This window comes from Molothrus ater, chromosome 16 (genome assembly GCF_012460135.2).
Source record: "Molothrus ater isolate BHLD 08-10-18 breed brown headed cowbird chromosome 16, BPBGC_Mater_1.1, whole genome shotgun sequence".
NCBI lineage: Eukaryota > Metazoa > Chordata > Aves > Passeriformes > Icteridae > Molothrus > Molothrus ater.
Window position 1 is genome coordinate 5114984 of NC_050493.2, and position 26099 is coordinate 5141082.

Consider the following 26099-nt stretch of genomic DNA (forward strand, 5'->3'; position numbering starts at 1 on the left):
AGCTCCCGCCCCGGCTTTCCCGGGATCCTTTTTCCTGCTGGCCGGGGCAGGAGCACAGGACGGTGTTGGGGGGAGGAACGGGCTCGCTGCTGGCTGTGTAACACTATCGGCCCCGCTGCTGCCCCCGCAGCCAGCTCCAGCTCCAGCTCCGCTCCCCCTCTCGCAGCGCAGGTACTGGGGGTGAGCGGCTGGGGCCTCGCCAGCCCGGGCATCTCCGCTTACACGGGCTGCTGCCAGAGCCGGGGAAAGGTATTTTTAGGGCTGTTGATCTGACACCAGCTGAGTTTGCTGTCCTGTGAGGTTGGGGTTCGGTGAGAGGGCAGAACAGGGAGCTGCAGGGTCAGCTCTTGCTTTGGTTTGTTTTCAGTGTTTAATTGGACCGAGGTCATTCTCTACCACTCTTATCTGTGGCAGATATTTTTGTGCTTCTCTCCTGTTCACGCTTACAGTTTTGCCCCAGGCGATAGTTACCCAGCAGCTAAAATATTTGTTTATTAACAATGCACTGAGAAGCATCTATATTGTTAGAGTTCAGCTTGCAGGTTGTTGGGTTTTTAAACCACTATTGTTATACTTGGGGAAAAAGCAGCTTTCCATAGATTAACAGAAAGAGAACCCAAACATGGCAGTTTATGCATCTGTTGGCCTTGAGATATGAAGCTGCCCTATAAATAATTGCTTATTATTAGGTTGGTCCTTGCTGTCTGTAACCACAGGGTACACGGCGTCCGTATGCCCAGCCACCCTCTGCACCAGGAATGCTCAGTGCCTTGGGGCAGCCAGCTTTGAGGAGCACACACTGAGCAGGGAGATGCCATAGCTCTGCCTCTGGCATGGCAGGCTTGCTCCCCTGTGCTTAATTTGGGTGCAGGAGGGACTGCTGGCTGTCCTTCAGGTCTTGGGGTTGGCACTACTGGCACAGTGACACCCCCACAATCCCAAAATGGCTGGGTGAAGAATGTGGGTGACACCAAACGTCTCATTTCTTGGGCAGCCCCAGGCTTTCCCCCAGCAGGCCACACATGATGAAAGGAGCCAAATTTGGGGGGGAACCTGGTGTTTTCTGGGCTCCCAAGGAAGATGACACAAGTGTCCTGATGGCTTGTTGGTAAGAGACTCTTTATTATCCTGGGTGAGGGATTGGTTTAACCCTTAAGTCTCTATTTTCTGATGGAAAAGATGCACAGATCATTCCCTTTCAAGTGGGAGTGATTCCTGAGAAAGCAAGGAGCCAATCTGGGAAGGAGAAGCGTGTCTTTTGGGAAACATGGGAACTGCATAGACCTCCTCAGGGAAAAGAGGGTCTGCTCCTGAAGGATATTTGCATTTTCCCGCTGGGAGAAGCAGACCCAATCATGGCAAAGGGGCTGGTTTGGGTGGAGGACACCCTGGAAAAACCCTGGGGAGGAGATAAACCTCCCAGGAGGTTTGTACATGTTGTGCGGGCTGGGAAATCTGCTGGGGCCTTCCCTGTCCTACACCGCTCCCCTTCCCTCTCCCTCCCTGCAGATGAGTAATGCCACACGTGCTGTGCCCTCTCCCGTGGCACCTGGCACGCCGGGGCCTGGCACAGCAGCCAGGCTGGCCTCAGCCCCGCCATTCTCAGCTGTTGCCCTGCTCACGGCTGCCCACAACACCTCCCAGGAGGGCCAGCAGCTTTTCCTGACCACCACAGCAGCAAAGGTCATCTCTGGCATCTTCGTGTGGTCAGCACTCATCGTCACCTTCCACCAGGTATGGGCTGCAGCAGAGGTGGGGCTCAGCACAGGGGTTGAAATGAGAGCAAAACTATTGATTACCCCCAAGTCCATTGCAAATTACTCAGCTCCTGGTAAGTATTTCTTCCTGTTGCTGCCCAGAGGTGATATCCCTGCTGTCAGGAGCCTGGTGCTGGCAGCTCATAAGGATGAACTTTGCCCACACTCTCCTCAGGTGGTTGCCAGAGCCAGGAGAGGCTGCAGGGCATTGGCACTGCCCAGAGGCAACACCCAGTGGGGCATTTGGGGTGTTTGGGGTGCTCAGCACCAGCTGCCTTGAAGCATACCCTGAGTGGGCATGGTTCAGGGGGCTGTGCAGGTCCATGCTGCTGAAGGCAAGCGTGAGGCAAGCGGCTGTCTCCAAGCACTGGGATGGGGCTGCACAGGGGAGGGCACATTCCTCACACAGCCCAGGGAAGGACCCTGATTTCTACATGTTTTCATGCAAGGGATGGGCCCAGGGAGTGGGATGGAGCCTGCTGTGTGTGTTCACTGCGATGGTCTGCGGTGGAAGGCTGGCAGAGCTCTCGCCCCAGAGAGGAGGGTTAGCACAGCACCTCTGTGCCTTGGGGGTTCCCATCCTGACCTGTGTCAGCCACAACTCTGCATGCTGGGCACTTTGCAGATCTACACACACCTGAGGAATTACACCATCCCCAAGGAGCAGCGCTACATCATCCGCATCCTCTTCATCGTGCCCGTCTACGCCTTCGACTCCTGGCTCAGCCTCCTCCTCCTCGGCAGCCACCAGTACTACGTCTACTTCGACTCGGTGCGGGACTGCTACGAAGGTGAGCACAGCATCTGTCAGCAGGGAGGCTGAAGGCAAAGCAGGGCTCTCGTCCTGCTGACCTGTCTCTGGAGCATCTTGAAGTGGCAAATCTCCCTTGCTTTCACTTCCCACTCTCCCTTCCTCCATGAGGAAGTTTTCCCCTTCCTTCTCTGTCAGTAGCATGGAGGAGATGCCCCACACACAAACACAAGCTGCTGCCTTTCAGACACAGGCTTGGAGGGATCCCAGCACCACATGCCTGGGAAAGAGGTTTTCTGCTTACCTGTGGGGTAGAAGTGCTTCTCTAAAACACAAGGCAGATATACCCAAGAAATTGGGGAGTTGGGGTGTGTTGAAGTACAAGGGAAACTTGTCAGGATTAAGGCTGTTTTTCTACCTTGGTCCTGTCTTCCTCAGGAATTAAGTTGTGTGGGCATTTGCATTACTTCAGGTTTGGTGTCTATGAAAAATAAGTGGTGGGGATGTCCAAGAAAATTGTTCAGGACCTGCTGCTTGCTGGCCACCAGCCGTTTGTGCTGCCCCTTAGCAATTTTGAGGTACTTCCATGCAGATGGTCCCTGGATAGACTGTGTGTGCCCAGAGGAGCTGCTGTGTCTGTAATGAACTCTGTGCACATAGTGCAATGTGTCCGACTCCACTTGGAAGTCGGATAGATTTGACCTGCTGCTCCTCTCACTGGGCTCCCACCCACCAGCATCCCAAATCTTGATGCAGTGCCAGGTTGGATGAGGAAACACCTGAGCAGGAAGAAATGTGAGGTGAAACAACCCCCTCCAGGACTTCCATCAGTCCTGCTGATCCTGTCTGCCCTTGCCTTGGCAGCTTTTGTGATTTACAGCTTCCTGAGCCTGTGCTTCGAGTACCTCGGAGGGGAGAGCACCATCATGACCGAGATCCGAGGGAAGCCCATTGCGTAAGTCCCACCATCCTGGGAGTTCCTCCTCCACCCACTTTCCCCACCCAGCACCCCCTATGGCATCTCTTTGCCTTCTGCTTCCAGGTCCAGCTGTTTTTATGGGACCTGCTGCCTTCAGGGTATGTCCTACTCCATCGGGTTCCTGCGCTTCTGCAAGCAGGTGGGTACCCCATGGGGAGCATTGACTCCACTTCCCCCAGATGAGGGCTCTCTGGGAGGCAGGTTCCTTCCCCACTGCCCTGCCAAGGGAGCTTAGCTTCATTATTCACTTAAAATGCTGGATTTGGAGGCTTTTTTCCTCTGAGCGAGGCAGGTCACCAGCTTGCTGGCACCTGGCCAGCAGCAAGGCTGCTTGCTGTCCTTGCTTCTGACTCATTGCTGAGTCAGGGTCTCCTCCCACTGCAGAGCTCAGATTGCCATCTCTGTCCAGTCCCAGGTTAGCCTGGATGCTGTCTCACTCCCCAGGACTGCACTGTGGGCTGAATCCTGTCACCTGTCTGTCCCCAAGCCCTCTGGTTCCCCCACCTTTGACTGGCTAAGCTGCCTTTTGAGAGCTGCCTTCTGGAAACCCCACTCCCTCACATGTGCAGACCTTGTGCTGGTTCATATTTCACCCCAGAGCCCTGCTCCCTCCTTTGAGTGTGCCCCTGGAGCAGAGGGGTGGGATGTCCTGCTGCCCATGGGACACTGTGTCTCTCCCCTGTGCAGGCCACACTGCAGTTCTGCATTGTGAAACCCCTCATGGCAATTGTCACCATCATCCTGCAGGCGTTTGGGAAGTACCACGACGGAGACTTCAAGTGAGGATGCTGGCTGGGGCTGGGGGGGGTGAATGGGAGAGGAAGGATCCCTGCTCCATCACAGTGTGTCCTGCCAGTCTCCCCAGGAAGCTGCTCCATGGATAGTGAGAGCACTGTGAGCTCAAAGTGCTGGGGAACAGAGACTCACTGCTCCCAAACCATAAAGGGACAAAACTCCTGTGAGCCATAATAAATAAAATAATAAATAAAAAAATTAATAAAATTAGGTCCCACCAGCAGAGGAGAAGCTGTTACCTCTGCCCTCCTCCCCCTCCTGGGCTGTGTTCTCCCCCACAGCAAAGCTATGCACCCTCCTCTTCCCCATTTGATCTCTTTTTGCCCCCAGCTGCACTTGCTTTGCTCCCCACAGCCCAGGGCAGCAGCTCTCTCCCCCTCTCTCTGTCTCTGCCTGCAGTGTCCACAGTGGATATCTCTACATCACCATCATCTACAACTTCTCTGTCAGCCTGGCCCTTTATGCCCTTTTCCTCTTCTACTTCGCCACCATGGACCTGCTGCGCCCGTTTGAGCCAGTCCTCAAGTTCATCACCATCAAGGCTGTCATTTTCCTCTCCTTCTGGCAAGGTGGGTCCCACCATGGACACTCTGTGCTTCTCCTCCCATAGCCCCACCTGGATCAGGGGTGCAGGAGCAGAACTGATCCCTCTCCTTTCTCCCACACAGGGACACTGCTGGCAATCCTGGAGAAATGTGGGGCGATCCCTGAAGTTCAGATCATCGATGGGAAGGAGGTGGGAGCTGGGACAGTGGCTGCTGGCTACCAGAACTTCATCATCTGCATTGAAATGTTCTTCGCTTCCATTGCTCTGCGCTACGCATTCACCTGCCACGTGTACAGGGAGAAGAAAGAAAACTCAACAGGTAACTCTTCCTCACTTCTTCCTTTCTGCAATGACTAAGGAAAGAGGAAACCTCCCTTATTTTATTAGTATCCCATTGCCAATGGGATGCTACAAGCCACAAGAGGAATTTCTTTACCCTGTACTCCATGCATTTCTTCTCCCTCTTCCCTCATGACACCCACAAGCTAAAACAATGGGGCAGGTAAGGAGACCTTGGTGTGGCTGGCCAGGATTAGGGGATGGTGGTATTACCCACATGCTCTTGGAGAGGATCTATCCTTTGGAACATGGAGCTGGGATTGCCTTCCTTCTCCTTGGAACTTGGAATCACAAGCTGATGTGGCCCACAATGAGCCCCTGATCTCGAATTTCTAAGTAGAAGTGTCTTGGATCACTCGTGCTCATTGACTGTCTGCTGTCCCATCACCCTCCTGCTCTCCCTGTTTTGCAGCAAACCTCGCCCCGATGCAGAGCATCTCGAGTGGGCTGAAGGAGACAATCAGCCCCCAGGACATCGTGCAGGATGCCATCCACAACTTCTCACCTGCATACCAGCACTACACCCAGCAGTCCATGCAGGAGGCAGAGCGCAAAGCGCCGGGGGACAACGGGCACGTGGCCTCCAAGATAGATGGACAGAGCAGCAGGAAGAGCAAAAACATTGAAAAGAGAATGCTAATCCTGTCAGATGAGGAGCTGTAGGAGGTATCAGAAGAGACACTGACACTGAAGAGGTTTTAACCCATGCAGAGGGGAGGTCTCTTGAGGCTGAGACAGCCTGGGCTAATCAGAATACTGAGAAGCCAGGAACTCTGTCCAAAAAGCCAGTCTCTCAAAGGGAAGATGCAATAACCCAGGAAAGGTTAAGTGAAATAGTGCCAGCTTCTGCTGTCATGGATGAAGCTGTGTTGGACCCTGTGTTGCAGCCTGGGCTTTGCTGCCCCACTGCTGCTGTCTCTCTGCCAGCCCTGTGCCAATGCTGGGGGATGCCAGGCAGGGGGGGAGCCGGGGTGCAGGACAGACCCGCCGCCCTCGCCCTACTCTTACCTCCAAGCAGTGCTGAGGCCTGAGAGAAATGCTTTTCTCAGCACAGTTCTGCTCTAGTTTCTCCCTATTTGAGTAAAAAATGATCTCCAAGGGCTCCGTGGAGAAAACCAGCCCAGGAAGGTGACTTCGCTTCACCTCAAAACCCGGTAAATGTTGAAAGACGTCATTCCTTATTTTTACATCTTACCCCCTCTCCTTCTCACAGCAAAGCTTATAGAGATGTGCAAAAGATCTTTACCATGGAGAAAGAGTAAGTCATCCTCTTCTCCCTCCAGATGTGGATGCAGCTGTCCAAGTAATTCCCCTGGGAGTGTGGCAGGACCTCACTGGGACTAGGCAGAGGTCTGCAGCTGCATTTCTGAGAGCTGCTGGTGACAGAAGTGCTTGTTTATGTCTAAACCAGCTTATCTCTGAACGGATCAGAAGTTAAAAGGGATTCCAGCTTCCTTATCAGAATCTTTATTAGGGAACCAGACTGTGACTGGTGGTGGTAGGAATTCACTTACTGGGAACTGTCTGTTCCTCCCAACCCTTCACCATTCCCCATCCCTGGGCTTTGCCTGACCTGTGGGAAGGCAAGCAGGAGCTGAGCCCAGCTGGGTGACCATGGTGAGGGTAGAGAGGTGCTGAGGGATGTTGCCACGTGGGGCAAGACCACAGGCAAGGGAAGACTGTATGGAGGGATGCTCTTTGTATCAGTGATGGTGAGCTCATATCCTTCTGTTAAGACTACTTCTTCTTTCTTCCCCAATTTTTAGTCTAATTTCTATTCTCCTGTTAATGAGATGATCCCTGGGAATGAACTTAGGCACTGGTTGGGCTGTTGTCTGGGATGGTAGCTGGCTAGTGGAAGACTGAAGGCAAATCTATAGCCTTAGATTTGCACTCATGTGGCAAACAAACCAATGGATAAGTCTTGGAGCCCTTTTAAACACAACTCAGAGAATTTGGATCTTTTTTTTCCCTGCTCTTAAGCTGCAAAATGTAAATCACAACACAAAATTATTTATTTTTTTTTTCTAATAAACAGCAATTTCTAGCACAGAGCAAGCAAGCATTTTCACTGAGCTCAGCAAGCAAAGCCCACGATCTGCCTGTTCCTGCTATAATGCTGATGCTCTTAAGCTTAACGTCCTCCCTGCCCCTCAGTGCTGGCCCAGCAGAAATACCTGCACACGCAGCATCCTGCACATTTTGGCATTCCTACAGGATTTGTGCTCATCTTTTTCACTCCACAAAGAACGTGTGTGTCTCCTGCTTCCTCTCCTTGTACAGCACCTCTTCCAATCCTCACCTAAGCTCGTTCAGAGGTGCTGGATCTGGTTTAGCTAAGCTAAGCCCAGACTCCAGCACCAGTAAGACAAGCTCTGTTTATTATTATTATTATTATTGGAGAAATCTTACCATGCTATAGCCCAGACTCCACATGAGCAACCCATAGTTCAGCCAGTCCTGCAAGTCCCTCTGGTCAGAAGGAGCACTGCTCATACCTGCTCAGCCAGTGAGACTGCTGCCACTTTTCCTGCAAGGAGGTCCACAAACAAGAGCCAGATGCTGTGCACATCCAGGCATTCATCCAGGATCCTGCACATCCTGGGAGCCAGACTGTCCTGCATAGAAAGTGCAGCCTCAGTACTCGGGGACAAGGCTGCCTGGTTTTGTAATGCAGCCAGCACAGGAGCAGGGACATCTCAGCTGAACATCTTGGTCTTCACCCCTCTGGGAGAGGACAGCCACAGCTGCAGGAACAGAGGCTGCTCTGGCTCCTGGGGCGAGGACAGACTGCAAAGGTGATGATGGCACATCTGCTGGTGCTCTCGCAGCCGCTGAGATAAAGACTTGCACAAGAACACAGCAAGAACCGTGGTTGTACTTCATTGCACAGATGATCGACTCCGGTGCATAATGGGCTGCCTCCACTGCTCTGCCAGCAGGTGCAATTCCCAATGCAGACAATAACATTTGCCTATTTATGTCAAGCCCTGATTACTGTATTATATGTAAACCAGATCTTTCTTGCAAGCCAAACAAGGGGGGGAAGAAAAAAAAAAGTCAGCTGTGACTCATGCAAGTCAGCAGTGTGATACCAGCCTGAAGGAGCCGTGCTGGGCTGGACACCAGCTGGCTGCCGCGACGGCAACAGCAGGCACCCTCCCTGCTCCAGCCCGGGCCTCCTGCTCGTCCTTCTTCTTGGAGAGGGGAGAGAGGCAAGAGCTGATGGCTCAGGCTGGGCGCTGTCACGGCCCTCAAACCCTCAGGCTGTCAAAAGGCATCCATGGGGAACAGAAATGCCAACGCTGATGTAGGCTGGACGCCGTCTCCTCCGCTCACGCGTCTCCTCCACCTCCTCAACAAGGACACGGCGAAAGCTGGCGGCGAGCACACGGGTGACCTACACAGGAGCCTGCTGTGCCTGGAGCCACGCCAGCAGGCAGCCTGGGAGGAACAGGCGTCTCTCACTGCCAGCAGCAGGCTCCAGTGGTCGGCAGATTTGTTTTCCCGTTGTCGCTTGTCCTCGGGCTTTCCCCAAGGACAAGGCCAAGCTGCAGCTATCGGATCTCCTGGTGTTTTTTGGGCTTGGATCAGGCAGGTTTACACCCTACTCATGTCAGGGATGATCATCACAGCAAACCCTGCCACTACACCTGCAGGAGCTGAGGCTGACCTCTCCAAAAGCAGAGGGGAAGGAAGGCAGCTGCTGGCACCAAAGCAGAGCAGCTCTCACACATGGCTGCTCACTGCACAGCACCCAGTCAGAGACAGACATTTCTTTTCTTGGGTGCTAGCACTCACCAAGTCTCTGGGCCCAGCTGCTGACAGGCACCAGACTGCCAAACCTGTGCCAGAGAGCAGGATTTGTGCTTTTGTCACCCTGTTCACAGCGACCTTCTATGCTCCTCACCTATGCATGGTAAATGTTGAGTTTCCTTTCACTTCTGAACCTTCACCTGGCCCATTCCTGATGCCCTTTTCCTCCTGAACTGATGCTCCTCCATCCCTCCAACAGTCACAACTGTCCCACCTCCCTGTCCCCTCTGTTGTTGCCAGCTCCTCGCTGCAGTGACTCCAGGCAGGAGCCAAAGCAGCTGATGATGCTTTTTTTGCTCAGCACAGAGACTGCCATCACCCTCAGGCTTCACCCACGTGCTGCTCAGCCAAGCCTGCCTGGCCCCACCTAATGACCATCCATTACCTGCTGACACACAAAGCCTTTCAGCCCTGCACCTCTTCACTTTGCCCTACCTCTTAATTCCAGCTTTGGCCAACACACCCATCTGTCTCCAACCTACTGCCTCAACACAGGCCAAGTGTTTTACCCCCTTCAGCTGTTCCCTCAAGAAATTCTACCACTTGAAATAGGGCATTAAAGCCAACACAACCCCTGGAAGCTCACTGGCACAAGCTACCACCTTTTTAAAAGCCCCAACAGGGAAAAGCAAAAAGATGAAGTATTTGATGTAAGGGGTTAAAGCAGTTTATTCACAAGCAGTCACACAGGGAAACCATGAAGGGATATTTCACAACTCAAAGGAAGAGAGAGGAGTATCTCTCTCCAGCACTTCCAGGCAGGTCACAGTGTCTCCAAGCCACAAGTGGCTTTGCTCAGCATCACAACTACAGGCAGGTGCCTGCTGAGCTGTCAGTCCTGCTTGTGCTAACACAGACAGCCCCTGATTGTGCACAAAGACAGGGCCCCTGGGTCAGGAACACACGCGGTCTGAGCACAGCATCGACCTGACAAACAGCTTGGACAACAGCTATCCCTGGAGCACATTCCAAGTGGCCCAAGTAAGCACCACAGCAAGGCCAAGATGGGCTCCAGGAGGCTGGGTCAGATGATTGCAAAAGCCCAAGCTGCCATCCCACTCGCCTTAGCCCAGCCTGCCTCCAAAAAACACACGGCTCACCGCAACCGGGTGCTGCACTTGGGACAGGCAGCAAAAAAAACCCGAGGAAAACACTCCACTGAAGATCAATTCAGGCTCCAAAACGCTGACCATAGACCAGGGCAAGTCTGAAACCAGAAAATGCTTTATTGGAAAGGTACAAAAAAACCAGTCACTGCAGCTAAATTTACAGCAATAAATTACGTTGTGGCTGTCAAGAGAAGTAATGGACACATACACAGGGCTATTCGCCTTACAAACAGGAATCCACATTGCTTGGTATATCAATAATTTATTTTATAATAAAAAAGCAGCACAAAAATAAATATTGAAATGAAATTACTGAGTAACCACAGAGGATAGAATGAGCTGGTGATAAAAAACAACTTAAAACAGAAGACTTCTATCATTAAAAAAATGAAAGCAAGTATCCACCATCTACGGAAACACCCCAGCAGACTGAAATACAGACGAAGGAAAACAAATCCACATTACAAAAGTTTTTCGGTTTTGTTTTGTTTCTTTTTTTTTTTCTGTTTTTTTTTTCTTTTTTTCCTTTTTTTTTTTTTTTAAATAAAAACAATCATGACAATGAAGTTTAAATGATTCGAGAGAGAAAAAACTGCCACCTTCTCCTCCTCCCCGGGTCTGAGCCATCCCGTGGCACAGCTCACATCCGCCCCAGCCCAGTGCCAGCGCCTCGTCCCTCCCACCGTCCCGGAGCTGCCGTGGCACCCAGGTCTCTGCAATTTGCGGTCTCCTCCTGGCAGATGTAGAGCTGGGCAGGAGCAGAGATGCTGCCTTGTTTCAAAGGGATCTGGAGCTGCCCTGGAGGGAAAGGTTCCCCACTCCCAACAGAGAGCACAGCAAACACGTCTACGAGAACAGAGGAGTCCCTTCCCGACGCCTTCGTCTTCTCCTGCCTCCCACCCAGCCTCACCTCCCGCGTCACACCAAGGATGGGGAGCAACCAAAGAAAGGCCAGGCCCAGGGGAGAGGATCCCAGCACCCAAAAATCAGATCCCCTGCTCCTCCTCAGCAGGGTCGGGGGGACAAACTAAGAGGGGCAGGGAAGGGAGCCATCCAAAGTACTGCAGCAGAGAAACGCGGGAGGTGCGGCTGCGGGACGCGTCCCACGCCGCCAGCTCCCCGTGCCCCGCTCACCCTGGGTGTCAGGCTGGCAAGTGCAGGACGGAGAGAAAAAAAAAACAAACAAAACAAAACAAAAAAATTAAAACACAACAGAAACAAACCGAACCCCAGAGGAATGCAACGCGACAACCCCAAGCTGGAGGGCCCTCCAGGGAGGAGGGTGGAGGAGCTGGGTCTCCAACGCGATCAACAGCTTTCGGGTCATTCCTCCCTCCACGTTACCTTGCAATTCTGATCCCTCTGTGGAAGTTTAGCCAGGACATTTCATTCTCCTCCAGGTCACCACCCAGGGAGCCCTGGACTGGCAATTTCTTTTAATAAAGATTTACAGTATCAAACTTGGAAAAAAAATTATTTTTTTTCTTTTTTACGAAAAATCTGTACGATAAAATGTATATAATTATATATTTATATATATATTTCTCTCTCTTTAAATATTTCCACGTGGTCCTTATGGATATCCAATATGGATTACCTACCATGGCTATGGTATCAACAGCTTTAACAACACCCAGGCCTCTTGTTCTTTATCGAGTGACCAGAGATTTAAGTGCCTACCAGCACTAAACTAGCAATCACTTGGACAAGCCTTTGGCACCCTTCCAAGAACTGGAAAAAAAAGAAATACTTGGCCACAAGGGAAGTGCCACATAAAGATATGTTTCTCAACTCATTCCAACAGCAAGAAGACCCCAGGAACAAAGTTCAACCTCTGTCCCCTTCAGTGAGACAGGTCTGATTTCCCCGGAGGGGTGTCAAGGGCAGCCAGAGGGTGTTCCTATCTAGCCAGGAATGTTATGGAGCTCTGGAGCTGTTTTAAAGACTGGAAGCATTTGGGCATTTTCAAGTCAACTGGCCTTTTTCAATAAAGTTTTCATTTAAAGCCCCAACAGTGCCAGGAGTCTCCATTTTGCCTGTTTTTGGAGGCACCTGTAAGGTCTGGGAAAGTGTCCAATGTCTGTGAGCTGGAGAACATGAGAGGACCAGGAAATGACCGTAACATCTTTCTCTTCCTCAGCTTCTGCTGTGGGAGTCAATAACTGGTACTGATACACAGGACATCGATCTGCCTGTTTGGAGATAGGGAGGGAATGGAGGAGAAATGAGGTAACACTAAGTGCCATCCAAACTCTACGTGTTGGAAAATCACTTGAAGGAAACTTCCTGCTCCCCTCCAAAATGCGTGGATCTGGCAGGGGGAACGAGCCTTCAGGAAGCATTTCACTGACACTCTTTCTGGCTCAATAAAGTCACGGATGTCGATGTTGGGGACTGAATGAGAACCAAGTCTGAGGTTTCTCTTTTCATTAACCTATTTCACAAAGGATCCTCCTGGGAAATCCAGAGACTCCGATGACAAGGTGAAAAAAAAAAAGAAAAAGCAAGCTAACAACTTCTTCCAAAGACAAGTAGGGCTTCACTAAATTTCTAGCAACTTACTGCCATTCAAGGCAAGACAAAGCCTCAAACAACAAATTATACTGGGTGTCAGATGCCAGTTCACTGTCCTCTTTCCAACAACGGTAGCACTTGATTATTCTCTTTCAGTCCAAACCACTTATGAATTATCCGTGATCTTTGTTCCAGAGCCCAAATTCTCTAAGCTCTTCTCCTCATCTTAAAAACCTCAGCAATCTCATTCTTTTCTCACCTGCATGACAACAGGCATCGTCCATTCCATAAGTCTCCGACCTGCCCTACAAAACACACAGTCCCTTCCCTTTCCTACTTCAAGAAGAAAAAAAAACAACAACAAAACACACAAACACCAACATAGCTATTTTTTTTTTTACAGTGACCTGGAAACATTCATTGTTCATCACTGCTGCGTGACAGCAGAATCTCTCCTTTCAGCTTCCCAAATCCTGCCCACTGCCAAGCCAGAAATCCCTCTCCCAAACCACTGCTCAGAGCCAAACAAACGACTTCTCCATCCCAATTCTTCTGTCCCCTACACGCACATTGATTTTCCATCCTGCCCTCATTATAACTCACCCACTTGCAAGAGAAAGCATCAAGTTTCAGGGTCACATTCACACAGGTTATCTGAACACTGAGGGTTGTTCACTGTACTCTTTGGATCCCAAATCCAGCATCTGACGTGCTGTGGAGAGGGAAAGACTCTTCCAAGCTCCCATCTGACCTCCCCACAGCCCTTTTCTGATCACCAAGGACTGGTGAGCACAGCTCTCCAGCTAAGGATGCTCATTGCTAACATACAAATGCTTTTGTCAAAGAAGAGGCTCTAAACTTCTCTCCTCCTGGCTGAATGCTATTGCCCTCTAGTTACAGTTCAGTGCTTTAAAAACATCCTTCCAACATCCTCTGCACAAACCCTTTCTCGCAGTGCTGATCCCAGCAGAACTGTCCCACCTTCTCTCCCAGCCAATTCTGCCTCCACCAGTAATACATGCAGCATTTTTCCTCCTCATCTCCCCTTCTCCTCCTCACCACACGGCTCTTCACAGCATTTACTGTGCCTCCCTCCCTTCAGCTTCAGGTAACCCAGGAAAAAAAAAGCTGCTACTTCAAGACTGCGGATCATTTGGAAGAAATAAACTGCATAAATATACCCAATTCACAGGCACACCTTTGGGAAGGAGCTATCAGGAAACTTGGGCTTGGAATAAAGGAGGCTGCAATGTAGTTTTTTTTACAGGCCACACAGGTAATGGGGCATATTAAAATATGTAAAATATATATTTTTCCATATTTTAACAGCATGGATTGAAAACAAAAGGTTATTCTTAATGGGTGTGGTCAGACCCAAGCATTTATCTCCATCATCCTCCCACTCCCATCCACTGTTAGCAGGATGAAATCAAACCCAAAAAGCCTATATTCCTGCTCTCATAATATCAGGTGGAAGTGGAGAAGGTAGGGGAGACCCTTCTTACAAGGAGTAGGAGGCCACTAAAGGAAACTCTTTTTCCTATACATTCATCTCACATGATGATTTCTACGGTCCATATGTTTCCTGGCTCTTGAGCATCATTCACGAAGACTCCAGAGGCTCCTCAGGTATCTTCTCCCAGCTGGAAAGCTGCCCACAGCTGAGAGGGGTTTGTGGAGGCAGAGGGAAGGAGGAAGCAGATCTTGCAATTTGTACTGCATACAGAGCTCAAATCCTGGACACGAGAGGTTGATGGAGCCACTGAGTCCAGACAGAAGCAGCCAGTTAAGTTCCCTTTGTAGGAACCCTTTGGGTTTGTTTGTTTTTCTCTTTTCTTTTTTTTTTTAATATTCTTCTGTTTTTTTGCACTTTTGGAAGAGACTTCTTAAAATGCCAATTCTTGACGTGACCAAGGACTCCGGAACAATGCATAAGAGCCTTATCCCCTCCCCTCTGAAAGGCTGCTAGTTCCCCCCACCGAGAGCACTAGGAGGCTGCTGAAAAGGGCACAGAACTGGATGAGATTTCGGCTGATTTCACGATGGTGATGACACTGGTGGTGGCAACTTTGGTCGGGGTAATAGGCCCTCGCGCCACAGTACGAGCAAAGGTCTGGAGTGCTTCGTACTTGGAGCGCAAGGCATCCAGCTCTAGCTTCATGCTGCTGTTTTCTCTGGCCAGCTTCTCCACCTCTTGCTGCAGCTCAACCCGCTGCCTCTCGAGCTCCTCTTTCTGAGTCACACGCTTGATGCGGCAGCTGGCAGCGTAGCCCCGGTTCTTGAGCGTGCGCCTCCGCTGCTTCAGACGGATGACCTCCTCTTTGGTGAGACCCCTCAGGTGCTGGTTCAGCTCCCGTACGGACATTGACACGAGTTCATCATCACTCAGCACTGGGGCATTCTCTCCTGACTCCTCCTTTACCTGCAAATACCAACAGCACAGGGGTAGCAGCAACCCGATGGTGAGCGGATGGTCTGGGCAGCAGAAGGAGAAAAGGCCACCCCTCAGCAACGTGACATCCCTACCTGGGAAATACTCCTGATGGGCTGTGGAGAGCACAAACTCCACTAAAACATCTGGGTTAAACATGGCAGAGATCTGAGCACTGCAGTTGTCTGGGTCTGGGTCACCCTCTCAGGTCACAGATCTTTACACACCCAGTGGGAACCCAACAGCAAGATTTTCAAGGGGATAAATGTAGAGTCAGCTGAAGCCTTTTTTTGTGAAGTCCTTTGTCAGGACCTGGAATTCATCATGAATGCTAAAGATGACACCTTATCCCAGCATTATGCTGGGACACCAGTGCAGCATCTCAAAAGCAGAATAGCTGCTTCTGTGCAGGGCTTAATTCAGCATTTTGTGGTTTTTCGTTGAAGATTGCTCATTTGAGTCGTGAACAAAACCACCATGCTTGGCTTCAAGGACAGTCCGATTTGGTTTTGCTGGGGCACAGCATGTAGTAACTGAAGTTACATGAGAAAAACCACCAAGTCCTTGCCTGTTCCTCAAGCACATTTGCCACCACCATTTTCAGAATCACAAAATTGTTTAGGCTGAAAAACACCATCAATATCACTGAACACAGAACTTTTAGGACACCATCCTTTTGTCTTTTCAGAGACTGCAGGACATATGGAATGAAGAGCCAAAACACTAGAAAGAAATTTCAACCATGCATGAACAGCCCAGGCAGAGACCACCATCAGGCTGCTAAGTCTGAGGCATTTACTGTCTCATGGATCTGGGAGACACCAGCTGAAAAAGTCCCTTGCCCAGTGCCTCCTAATCCTGAGAGTAAAAGCAGCTCATTGCAAAGACTGGGAGCACTGGTCTCAGGATGCTGCCAATACCTCCTGTAGTCAGAAGTCTCTTGGGTAGCTGCTGAGATATGCCAGCCTCATGCCACCCCAGAGACTTCAGGCCTCTTTCTGGGTAATGCCAGTATTCTTCTACCCTAACCTTTCCTGTAAACAGGGGGAAATTGTACCAGCACCCATTTCTAAGAGTCTCTGGGAATGAAAAAGAACAGTCACGTAGGAGCAGCACGGCACAGCTCTGTGACAGCCTCCCCAGCCACCCAGCACCACCCACTCAGCCTCTTCCCTACCTTTAATGCCTTGTTCGGTTTGGGATTAGTCGTCATAACCTGAGCACAGTCTTCCGGACAAAACTGCTCAGAAATTGCAACTGGAAAAACAAAACAAGGTTTCCAGGTTAATCACAGAGATGAGGGCAGGATGAAGATACCCAACATACGGCCCAAACCCCCAAATCAACCGCCATTAAAAGAAATAAGCACACAGTTGTTTGAAGCACTGGGATGGATTCAGATATCATTTACCCTATTCAGATAAGAGCAAGAGAAATTTGTGTTGACAAGTGCATTGCTTTTAAACAGCCAGACCTCGTATTTTGCTGTTAACCACGCTAAGATGCAGCAGAGAAGACAGGGCAGGGAGGAAAGAAGGACACCCACATTCATCTGTAAACAAGAGTCACACTAAGCATCACGCACCACCTTGCCATGTGCCACCCCTTCCCAAGGGGAGAATGGAGCGTGGCCTCCGAGGCCCCGTCACTGGCTCACCTCCCTCTGGAGGCATCCCAGACGCTCCAAATGGCCTATTAGGGACTGAATTACGAGTTACCTCTGCTCATAAAAGGCACTGAAAAGCCACAAGACAACAACTCCCTTCATCCTCATTTTGATGATTATTAGCTCGGCTCCAAATTGAGCCAGCAACCCAGAGAGAAGCTGCCTGGTTTGTAACCTGCTTCCAGCGCTGTCCCCACCCAAAGGAGATGCTACCAGAAAACCCAAACAACAGAAACAAAAGCCCCCCCAACAACAAAGCCAGGAAGGAGTTCACCTCTCCCAACACACCAAGACTGTTGCTTCCCAACCCTCCAGCCCCAGACTGCAAGATCAGACCTGCTTGATGTTTCTAGTGACGTGGAGGCATGTCCATCCACAGCCAGCCCATCCCCTGCTGTGACACTGCCCTTCACTCTCACCTTAGCCACGACTACACCCCTCCGAGCAGCGCCCCGCAGAAAATCCACCTGTCTGCACCTCCACCCAACCCCTTCACCCCACGGTCTGATGGTACCTACCCCGGGAGAGGCACCAGCAGCCGTGCCACCATCACAGCCTCTGCTATGGCTCCCCAGAGGGGAGGGGTGAGGCGCTGGTGCCCCCGACACAGGGCGGCTTCGAGGGCTGCACACCCGCGGCACCGCAGAGCTCCTGTCTGGCGGGAGTCCTCTGTCTCCCCCCACCTTCTCCTGCCCAGCCCAAACCCTCCCCATTTCCACGTCTGCATCGTGTCACACATCCTAATCATTCATGAAAAATCCAGCCAAAGCATCCCAAGCATGATTCCCTTCTGATAGTTGCCATGGTGACCTTGGGAAAGTAGCCAACCCGGAGACAGTCGCCATGGAAACAGAGAAGCCCAAAAGCAATAATGACTTCAGGTCATGTCTGTGCAAAGACATCACGAGGTCGTCGGAGAGTAAACAAACTCATTCATATCTGCAAACAGGGGTGGCGGGATTTGGGGGGGTGCAAAGGTGGGGTGTGGGGACCAGTGGGAGCTGAGTGGGTGAAGGTGCTGGCTCAGCCCGTGCTGCTGTCACTTGAATTTTATCAGTCAAGGCACCTCATCATCACACGACTTACATAAAAATCAAGATGAAGAGCAGGAGGGGGAAAAAAATAATCCTGTAATTGCAGAGCTGCAAGATACTATCCTAGATATTAGGGAGTGTATTTAGGCGCCTCCTCTATTTTTAAGCCTGAGACAGCACAGCTCTCCATGTCTGGAGGAGGGACAAGGACAGCCGCACAGCACACAAGCCAAGATGCTCCGTGATGAATGGACCACTTACAGCAACTGGTGTGCGCTGCATTTTCTAGAGCATCAGCGAGTCCTTCCCTGCTCTCCTCCAGCACTGAGCCCCACCCCGGGCACACCTCCAGCCACAGCCGCCCCTTGTCTCGCCAGGACAGCAGGAATGGGCAGGGCACGGGCCAGGGGGGCGACTCCCAGCCCCCCTGAGCTGCCTGCGACAGACGGGGATGCGCCCACCCTCTGTCTGCGCGCTCTTCAGAGCACCATCTCCTGCGAGCGCAGGCACCTCTCCAGACCCCAGCGCTGCCCTTGCACCGTCCATCGCTTCCCCTCCACACCAGGCATTTGCTGCCCACCCCTACCTCCCGGCCGGAGCCGCAGACGTAGGCACTGGCAGGCGGGGCGGGGGGGGAAGGAAAAAGCTCCTTGTCTTGGCCAGGAGGTCTCGGAGCTGAGGAGCGCAGAGGCGCTGCCAGTGCGGAGAGGAAAGGGCCGGCAGCCCCCTCCCTGCAGAGGCGCAGCCGGGCCGCAGGCAGTTGGTGCCATAGTTATGCAGTGAGTCACCAGCTGTTTACAGAGTTTGAGCGCTCACATTCCCACAGCATCAGAAACTCTTCCTTCCCTCGGCGGCATCCCCCCCTCCCGCGCCGCCCCCATCCCTACAAGGGAAGGGGCGCACTGGCCGCTGGCCGCGCTGCGAACGCCGGAAAAGGAAAGGCAAAAAGGAGGGGGAGGCCGACGAGAGCCCCGTCACACCCACCGAGTGCACAAAAAGCCTTTTGATCCTCACCCAGCGCGTCTTCAAAGCGTTTCGTGCGCCAGCCGATGGAAAAACTGAACGCGGCCGCTTGGCCGCGCGGAGATGGAAAGAAATGTAAAGTATCATGGAAAACAAGAGGCGAGGGGTGAGGTTGCCTCCACTGGGGGTCAGCGTGAGGGCTCACCTGCCACCCTGAGCAGTGCTCCAGCTCTGAGTGATGAAACCCTGCTGGTCACCTGTTGCTCCATGTCACCCAAGCAACAGCTCCTTACCCTGCACATTCCTCAGAGGACAGCACAGGCGCTTGGCTCGGAGTCTTCCGCTGCACACCTGTCTCCCCCCACACCAAAACACCCTGGATGGGCCAGCATCCCTCAGATATAGGCTGGGATCCACCCTACTGCACCAGGGGCCATGGCCAAAGCTGCTGCTGACACAGATTAACGAGGAGGTTCAAGGCACCATCAGGAATTGTGATGCCAGACCCTCTTAAAACAGGGGTGGGAGACTGTGAGCTGGCCTGACCCAAAGGGCAAGATTTCACAGAGCAAGTAGAAACACTCAAACATGCTCAAGTCAGATATGAGTGCAAGGGTGAGTCTTATCTCTGCACTAGGTGAAGACACAGGTGTGGTCTGGGCTTCACTCGAAACCGATACAGCAACACTCGCAATCCTCACCAGCAGTCCTCCAGAGCCTTGGGCCTCATCCTATCTACCAAATCCTTCCCATCAGGATTATTTGGGACTATTCAGCTACCAGCAAGAAGACACTAAAAATCAGCATGTCATCTCCCTTACATTTGTTACTTACAAAGCAAAACCCCGCAATGAAATCATAAACCACTCTGCAAACAAGTCATACCCAGCAGCGTTCCCTAAACATGCTGCACAGGGGTCTTCTGGGACCCTGCCTGCGATTTGATTATTAGAACCCTTTTAGTCTTTACCCTACTCCTGCCCTTCTTTCCTTAATTGCATTTGCTGCATCACATCTAAAATTAGGAGCTCAGCTTTTTGGAACAAGCACCGCGCTACATCCCTGCTCTGTAAGCAGTACGACACATTCTGAATGCCACATCAATAAAGCAGCAAGTAGTATTACACCAACTGTGAGGGGAAAAAGCTTTTCCAGAGCTGCTCCACGCTCGTATTTACAGCAAGTGTTTTGACTGTGGGTTACATAAAGAGCCCTTGTAATTCTGCAATAAAGTTACCCATTGACAGCCTTGCCAACGCCCTCTCCCTCTCTCAGACAGCTCCTGTGCCTCCTGCAGCATCCTCCCAAAAACCTGGAAGTCTCCAGCTGACATCCTAAGTCTGACAGTCTCAGCTTAGAGCATCTAGAGATCTCAGTTCCTTTGCTTTGAAAGGGAAAGGCAGCAGAAAGCCTGACTCAGGCAGAGGTAGGACAGAGCTTTCCACTCAAGGCTTGCAATTAAGAAAGAAAACATGCCAGAGTGAGATTTCAGACTTTCCACGCTACAGGGCTTTCCAAGCACGTTACACATTAAGGAATTACTATAAAATCACTGCCGACACCCAACAACTGCAGATGAACTTGAATTTTAAAACTGTTTCTACACCGAAAGACAACCCCGGCCACAAGACGAGTGCCTGGCAGACAGCCCTGCTGGTGTTTAGCTTCCATCCTCACACAGACAGAGCAAACTGAAAACATGCAAGCCTCACCTTCCGCCAGGCCAGCGACGACTTCCCGAGGGCAGAAAAACAGCGCAAGGTTCAAGCAGTGACAGGGATCTCTGCCATCACGTCTCAATTCGGCACCGACAGCTACGCAGGGAACACTCTACTCGTTCCCAAATGCAGCCATTTAAATCCTAGGCAGCTGTTTAAATTTCTCGTTTATCCTCAAGTTGTTCCCAGCTCCAGAGCGCCAGCCAAACGGATGTGCCTATCCCGGGTAACATCTGAGCTGACAGGTGAAGGCAACTACAGATGCTTAAATCCTCATCGCCGTGCCTCTGCCGCTCGGAGGCACGACACGGATTTCCAGCACATTGCAGCATGGTAGGCAGAGCACCATCCCTCTTCCCATCACTCAAAAAGCCATTCTCCTGCTCTGACAACCTTCACACATCCTGTAAGGCAGACTGACGCTTGTCACTCATTTGTAATGAGAGCGGGGAGGGACGGGCTGGTGGTGTGAATCAGAGAGTAGAGAAGCATATGCGAGGCAATATATTTGACATGAAGAGAGAGAAGACACAAGGAGGGGGTGAGTCACTGTTTACTGTTCTAGAGGAGCTCCACGCAGCCCTCGCCCAGCTGGCCAGCTTTCCATTTCCCTTATGGATCAGAACCAGCATCCAGCAGCAAAGGGGAGATTCAGGAACCTTCAGAGCACATTTGAGAGCTGCCAGGACAGAGCTCTCTGAGGCACTCTCTGGGGAAGCCTGGACATGGATCAGACAGTCTTCAGTGCTTTGGTAAACAACCTAGTCAGAAGCTGCAAAGAGCCTGTGGTTAGGGAGCAGGGATACAGAGCACCAGGCGGGTACGTCTGTGTGTCACCTCTGAAACTTCATGGAGGAGGAGGCTGAAGGGGAAAGGTATGCGACAGCCAGCCCTGGTACTGACAAGCTTACAGCACTTTTTCCATCACGTGCTTGTAAAACACGGTGACAGAGATATACTGGAATTACACCTCAGCATCACCAGCCCAGAGATGCAGCTCCCCAGCCGGACAAGCTGAGCCACCAAGCAGCAAATAACTTGCTCAGATGCACAGCCAGACCCTGGGGCAGAACTGGGATTCCTAACTTTGCTGCTCCTGACCCCAAGTGCCAGCCATCAAGTCAGAGATCTTCACTAACTTTACTAATGGAACATAGCATCGCTATTTGGCGTCCTGCAATATTGCAAAGCAGTGGGATCCACTATGCAGCCTGTCTCTCAACTCAGGAGCACAGTGCCAGGGTAATTGCTCTCATTACTGCCTTCCCCCAGCCCTTGTGCTGATGGTCACAGAGCACTGCATCACTTGTGCTTGCTTCATGCTTGGAAGACTCTCTGCCCAAGTTTGAAGATAGCCTCAAACAATAGCTGAGACAGAAGTGGAAATTGCCTGTTCATCTCTACAGGGTGCTGAGCCTGAAACTTCCTGATAATTGAAAGTGCTAGCACCACTCAAGTATTTCACAGCTGGATGTTTACAAAAATGATCAGCGAGCGAGCTTATCCCGCAAACCCCGACTGCCGCAGGGGCCAGCGCTCCCAGCTGTCCTTTCTTCGCTTCTCAAACATCTCATACAGCTAGAGATTTTCAATACCAAATCCTGCAGCACATTCCATGCCATTAATCATCTTCCAATGCTGATGGAAATCAGAGGGTATCAAGCTGATCTGTATTTTTCCCTTTCAGGAGGCACACAGCAGTACTGAACTCCACGCCGCAACAGATTGCTGAAGCAGGCGACGGCGCAGAAATGACATAAAACATGACAAAGCACGCTGTCCTTGACAGGCAAGCAGTGGAAAAAAAAATAAAAAACCCAACAAATTTCTACCTCTGGTTCAGAAACAGTTGTGAAGCAAGGCAAGAAGCTGGCGCAATACAGCCAGAACACTTAACAGGGCTCAAAGCCCTGTCAAGCTCAGAGCGTGCAGAAGCGGGCAGGGTGTCCTGACGGCCAGAGTCACCGTGTGCCCAACCTTGCGGCAAGTGCATTGAAACCCTAGGCAGCCGCAGGTCCTCCAGCCCGGCCGGGCGGGAGCAGAGTTAACTCCGGGGCCGCGCAGCCCTGCCTGCCATTGGGCAGCCGCGGCGTCCATCAGCCCGAGGAAGTGACTGAAGGCTTGGGGAAGGGCTCTCCGCAGGCAGCACCGCGGACACACACGGAAGGAGAGGGGGGAAAGAGCGGAGGGACGCACGCTGCTTTCATCAGTGAGAAAAAGCCACCAGGTAAACTCATTCGCTGCTAGAACCCCGACGGCACCAGGCGCTGGGCTGGGGCGCTGGGCTGCGTCCGCCACAGGGCTCACAAAAACTGAAAGTGCAAGAAAAAGGCGTGCAGCTTTTCAGGGAAACACCACTTTGCTCTCACTGGCTCCCTCCACCTTCCGCAGTCCCAGCTCAGCTTTAGGCACGCTGGCAAAGGAGGGGGCGGCCAGGTGAAAGCGAAAATGGAGGCCTTTCCCTTTTCTGTAACAACTTTGCCCAAAGGGGGCTCGTTCCTAATTTGAGACCTCATGGCCTGCTTTCAGCAGAATCTGTAAAATAAATCCTCCACGGAGAAACCCACGAGGGAGGGGAGCGGTCTCTCAGCCCGAGGAAGAGGAGGAAGGAAACAGACCCTGACACACTGTGAGAGTTTGGAGATTTCAGTTCCCGTCGCTCGTGGCCTGGATGTTTCCCCACCTTATGCCGCTGCCGTCACGGGGAGGCTGAAGAGGTTCCCCCCACCCACCTCCTCACTTCTGATTAAATCCCCAAACCGTCCCGCACCCACCAGACAGTCACGCGGCACTGCCCGCTCCCGGAATGTCACCGTCCCCTTTCCTCCCACGGCCAGTCCAGGGCGGCCGCAGAGCACCCCGCTTGCAGGGCGGCCCCATGCACACGCATCCCTCCCTCCCCACAGGCTCCGGGACCAGCCCGAACACACCACGCACCTCTCCCTCTTTCCACCCGACCAGCAGCTGTGCTCAGCAGAGATAAGCCCCCCACCCGCCGCAGCCCTGACCCCCCAGCCCATCCGACAGGCAGCGACGCGCCCGCCTGGCATTTCCCGGTGGCGGCAGCTGCTCCTGCCCGATAACCCGGGGCGGACAGCGGATCACGAAGCCGCCACCACGCCCGGCCAGCGCCGCACGCCGCGGCCACGCTGCCCGGCCCCGGCTGCGCCCCGGCTCCCTCCGTACTACAAAAGCTGCTATTTTTAGTCGGCGGAGCGCGCGGCGTCACAACAGGTTTCCTCACATGTATTTTAAGAGCCATTCAAAGGCAGAGGCAGGCAGCGCGCTCATCCTCGGGGGGAAGAAAAATAACAACAAGAGACAGGGAAAGCATCACCCCGGCAAACACCCAGGGGACCCCCCAGCCCCGTGTCCCCGAGGGTGCGGGGGCGCTGCCGGCCCCGTCCCCGTCCCACGGGGGTTCAGCGGTGCCGGCTCCGCACCGCTGGTGCGAGGTGACAGGGAAGCTGTGGCGGCGGGGCCGTCGCGCCTCCGCCCCGCGGGGGCTTCGGGGGCCGCTCGGCGGGGGCGGGCGGCGCTCCCCGAGCCCCCTCCCGCTCCCGCACGGCGGGGCCGCCGCCGCCCGCCCCGAGCCCCCCGCCGGGCCCCACGTGCGCGCCCGGCCCGGCCCGGCCCGGTGCGAGGGGCGGCGGCACCACGTGCCCGGCGCGGTGGTGACTCAGCACTTTTACCTCCGCCGCCCCGCCCGCCCGCGCCCAACCGGACCCGACCGGACCGAGCGGGAGCCGGGCCGGAGCCGGGCCGAGCCGCCCCTTCCCCCGCGATCGAGCGGCAACGCGCGGCCACCCCCCCTTCCCGGCTCCGACCCACCCCCCCGCCCCCGCCCCCTCCGCGCCGCGCCCGGGCGGCTCCTCACCTGCGTGCCGGCGGGAGCGCCCCGTGGCGGGGGCGGCGGCGGGGGCGGCGGGGGCGCGGGGGCGGCGGCGGGGGCGCTGCGCGGCTCCCTCCTCCCTCCCTGCCAGCGAGTCCCGCGGACAACAACAAGCGCGGGGCGGCCGCCTCCCCCCCGCCGCGCCGCCGACCAACCAGCGCCCCCGCCGCTTCCGGCATGGCGCGTCACCGCGCGCGTCACCGCCCGGCCCGGCCCGCCCGCCGCGTCACCCCGGGACCGCCCGCGCCGTTCATTCATGGCCGAGGGCGCGGGACGGGCGGGGCGCCGCCCGCTGCCGGCACGTAGTCGCCCCCCTTCATCCCCGTCCCCGTCCTTGTTCTCATCCTGGTCCCCATCCCTCCTTCATCTCCATCTTTCTCCCCATCCTCACCCTGGTCCTGATTCCTCTATCATGCCCCCTTCATGCCCATCCTCATCCGCGTCTCCTCTACACCACGCCCCGTGCCCCCGCCCCGCTGCGGGGCTCACCCCTCTCCGACAGCTCCCGACCGCTCGGATCAGTCCCGATGGCGGGGGCGCAGCGTGGCTGGGGGTTTTGCACGCTCACACACGGGTGCGTTTTATGGAATCATAGAATGGTTGGTTAGGGAGGGACCTTAAAGCTCATCGCCATTCAACCCCCCTGCCATGGGCAGGGACACCTTCCACTAGACGAGGTTGCTCCAAACCCCATCTAAATTGGCCTTGAACACCTCCAGGGATGTGGCATCCACAACTTTTCTGTGCAACCTGTGCCAGTGCCTCACCAGCCTCATGGAAAAGATTTTTTCCTGACGTCTAAACTAAACCTGCTCTTTGTCAGTTTTAAACCATTACCCCTTGTCCTGCCATCACATGCCCTGGTCAAAAGTTCCTCTTTAGCTTTCTTGCAGGCTCCCTTCAGACAAAGATGGCAATAAGGTCTCCCTGAAGCCTTCTCTTGTCCAGGCTGAGCAATCCCAATTCTCTCCTTTCCTCATAGGAGAGGTGTTCCGTCCCTCTAATCAATTTGGTGGCCTCCTCTGGACTCTCTCCAACAGCTTCATGTCCTTCCTGTGCTGAGGACCCCAGAGCTGGACACAGCACTGCAGGTGGGGTCTCACAGAGCACAGCAGAGGGGTAGAATCACTTCCCTTGACCTGCTGGCCCCTCTGCTTTTGGTGCAGCCCAGGACATGGTTGGCTTTCTAGGCTGCAAGCATTTTGTTAGCTCATATCCAGCCTCTCATCCACCAGCACCCCCAAATCCTTGGAAGGGCTGCTCTTGATCCTCTCATCCCCCAGTCTGGATTAATACCAGGAGTTACTCTGACCCAGGTGCAGCACCAGCACTTGGCCTTGTTGCAGGGCAAATGATGATGGGGAAACGTGTCCTGGGCATCCCAATGCTCTTGGGAAGACTCGCTTGTTCCCTGGGCTGCTTGAGGTGGCCACTGACCAGCCTTGTCCTCCACTAGCTCTGGACCAGCCTTTGGACTGCCTGTCCTGCCTGTGGACCTGTGGACTGCCTGTCCTGCAGCCCCCTGAGCTTTGCAGCAGGGCCAAATCCTGCCCAGGGCTGGATCCTCAACCCAATCTTTGCACTTTCCTCATGCAGTTGTGTGAGCTGCTAAACACAGCACCCTGACCCCAGAGGTGTGAACAGCATTTTGGACCCTGGGGGCATCCAACAATCATGATAATGCATCAAAAAATGTAATAACACAGGCAATTGACTAAACCAAACTGGCTCCATCTCATCTGGGCTTGTTTTGATTTCTCTGTGTCCATAACAATGTTGGAAAGTCTG

The 26099-nt window shown here is 53.2% G+C and overlaps 2 protein-coding genes across 5 annotated transcripts; one reads left to right on the forward strand and one right to left on the reverse strand.

Annotated features, from left to right (window-relative positions):
• Window positions 1–1434: 1434 nt before the first annotated feature.
• Window positions 1435–5840, forward strand: TMEM184A (transmembrane protein 184A). Its single transcript, XM_036392485.1, has 8 exons — window positions 1435–1734; window positions 2383–2548; window positions 3373–3463; window positions 3551–3626; window positions 4175–4266; window positions 4682–4851; window positions 4951–5148; window positions 5581–5840. Exons 1-8 carry the CDS (start codon window positions 1435–1437, stop codon window positions 5829–5831), a joined length of 1344 nt encoding a protein of 447 aa, XP_036248378.1. The 3' UTR covers window positions 5832–5840.
• A 4350-nt stretch (window positions 5841–10190) lies between these two features.
• On the reverse strand, window positions 10191–24720 carry MAFK (MAF bZIP transcription factor K). Of its 4 annotated transcripts, none has more exons than XM_054516507.1 (3): window positions 24703–24720; window positions 16216–16295; window positions 10191–15029 (listed from the first exon to the last, which is right to left on the reverse strand). In XM_054516507.1, exons 2-3 carry the CDS (start codon window positions 16249–16251, stop codon window positions 14595–14597), a joined length of 471 nt encoding a protein of 156 aa, XP_054372482.1. In that variant the 5' UTR covers window positions 16252–16295; window positions 24703–24720; the 3' UTR covers window positions 10191–14594. The 4 variants fall into 4 exon arrangements, with proteins under 4 accessions (XP_054372482.1, XP_036248031.1, XP_036248034.1 ...); XM_036392138.2 differs by lacking the exon at window positions 24703–24720 and adding an exon at window positions 24297–24401; XM_036392141.2 differs by lacking the exon at window positions 24703–24720 and adding an exon at window positions 20414–20823.
• Window positions 24721–26099: the final 1379 nt, after the last annotated feature.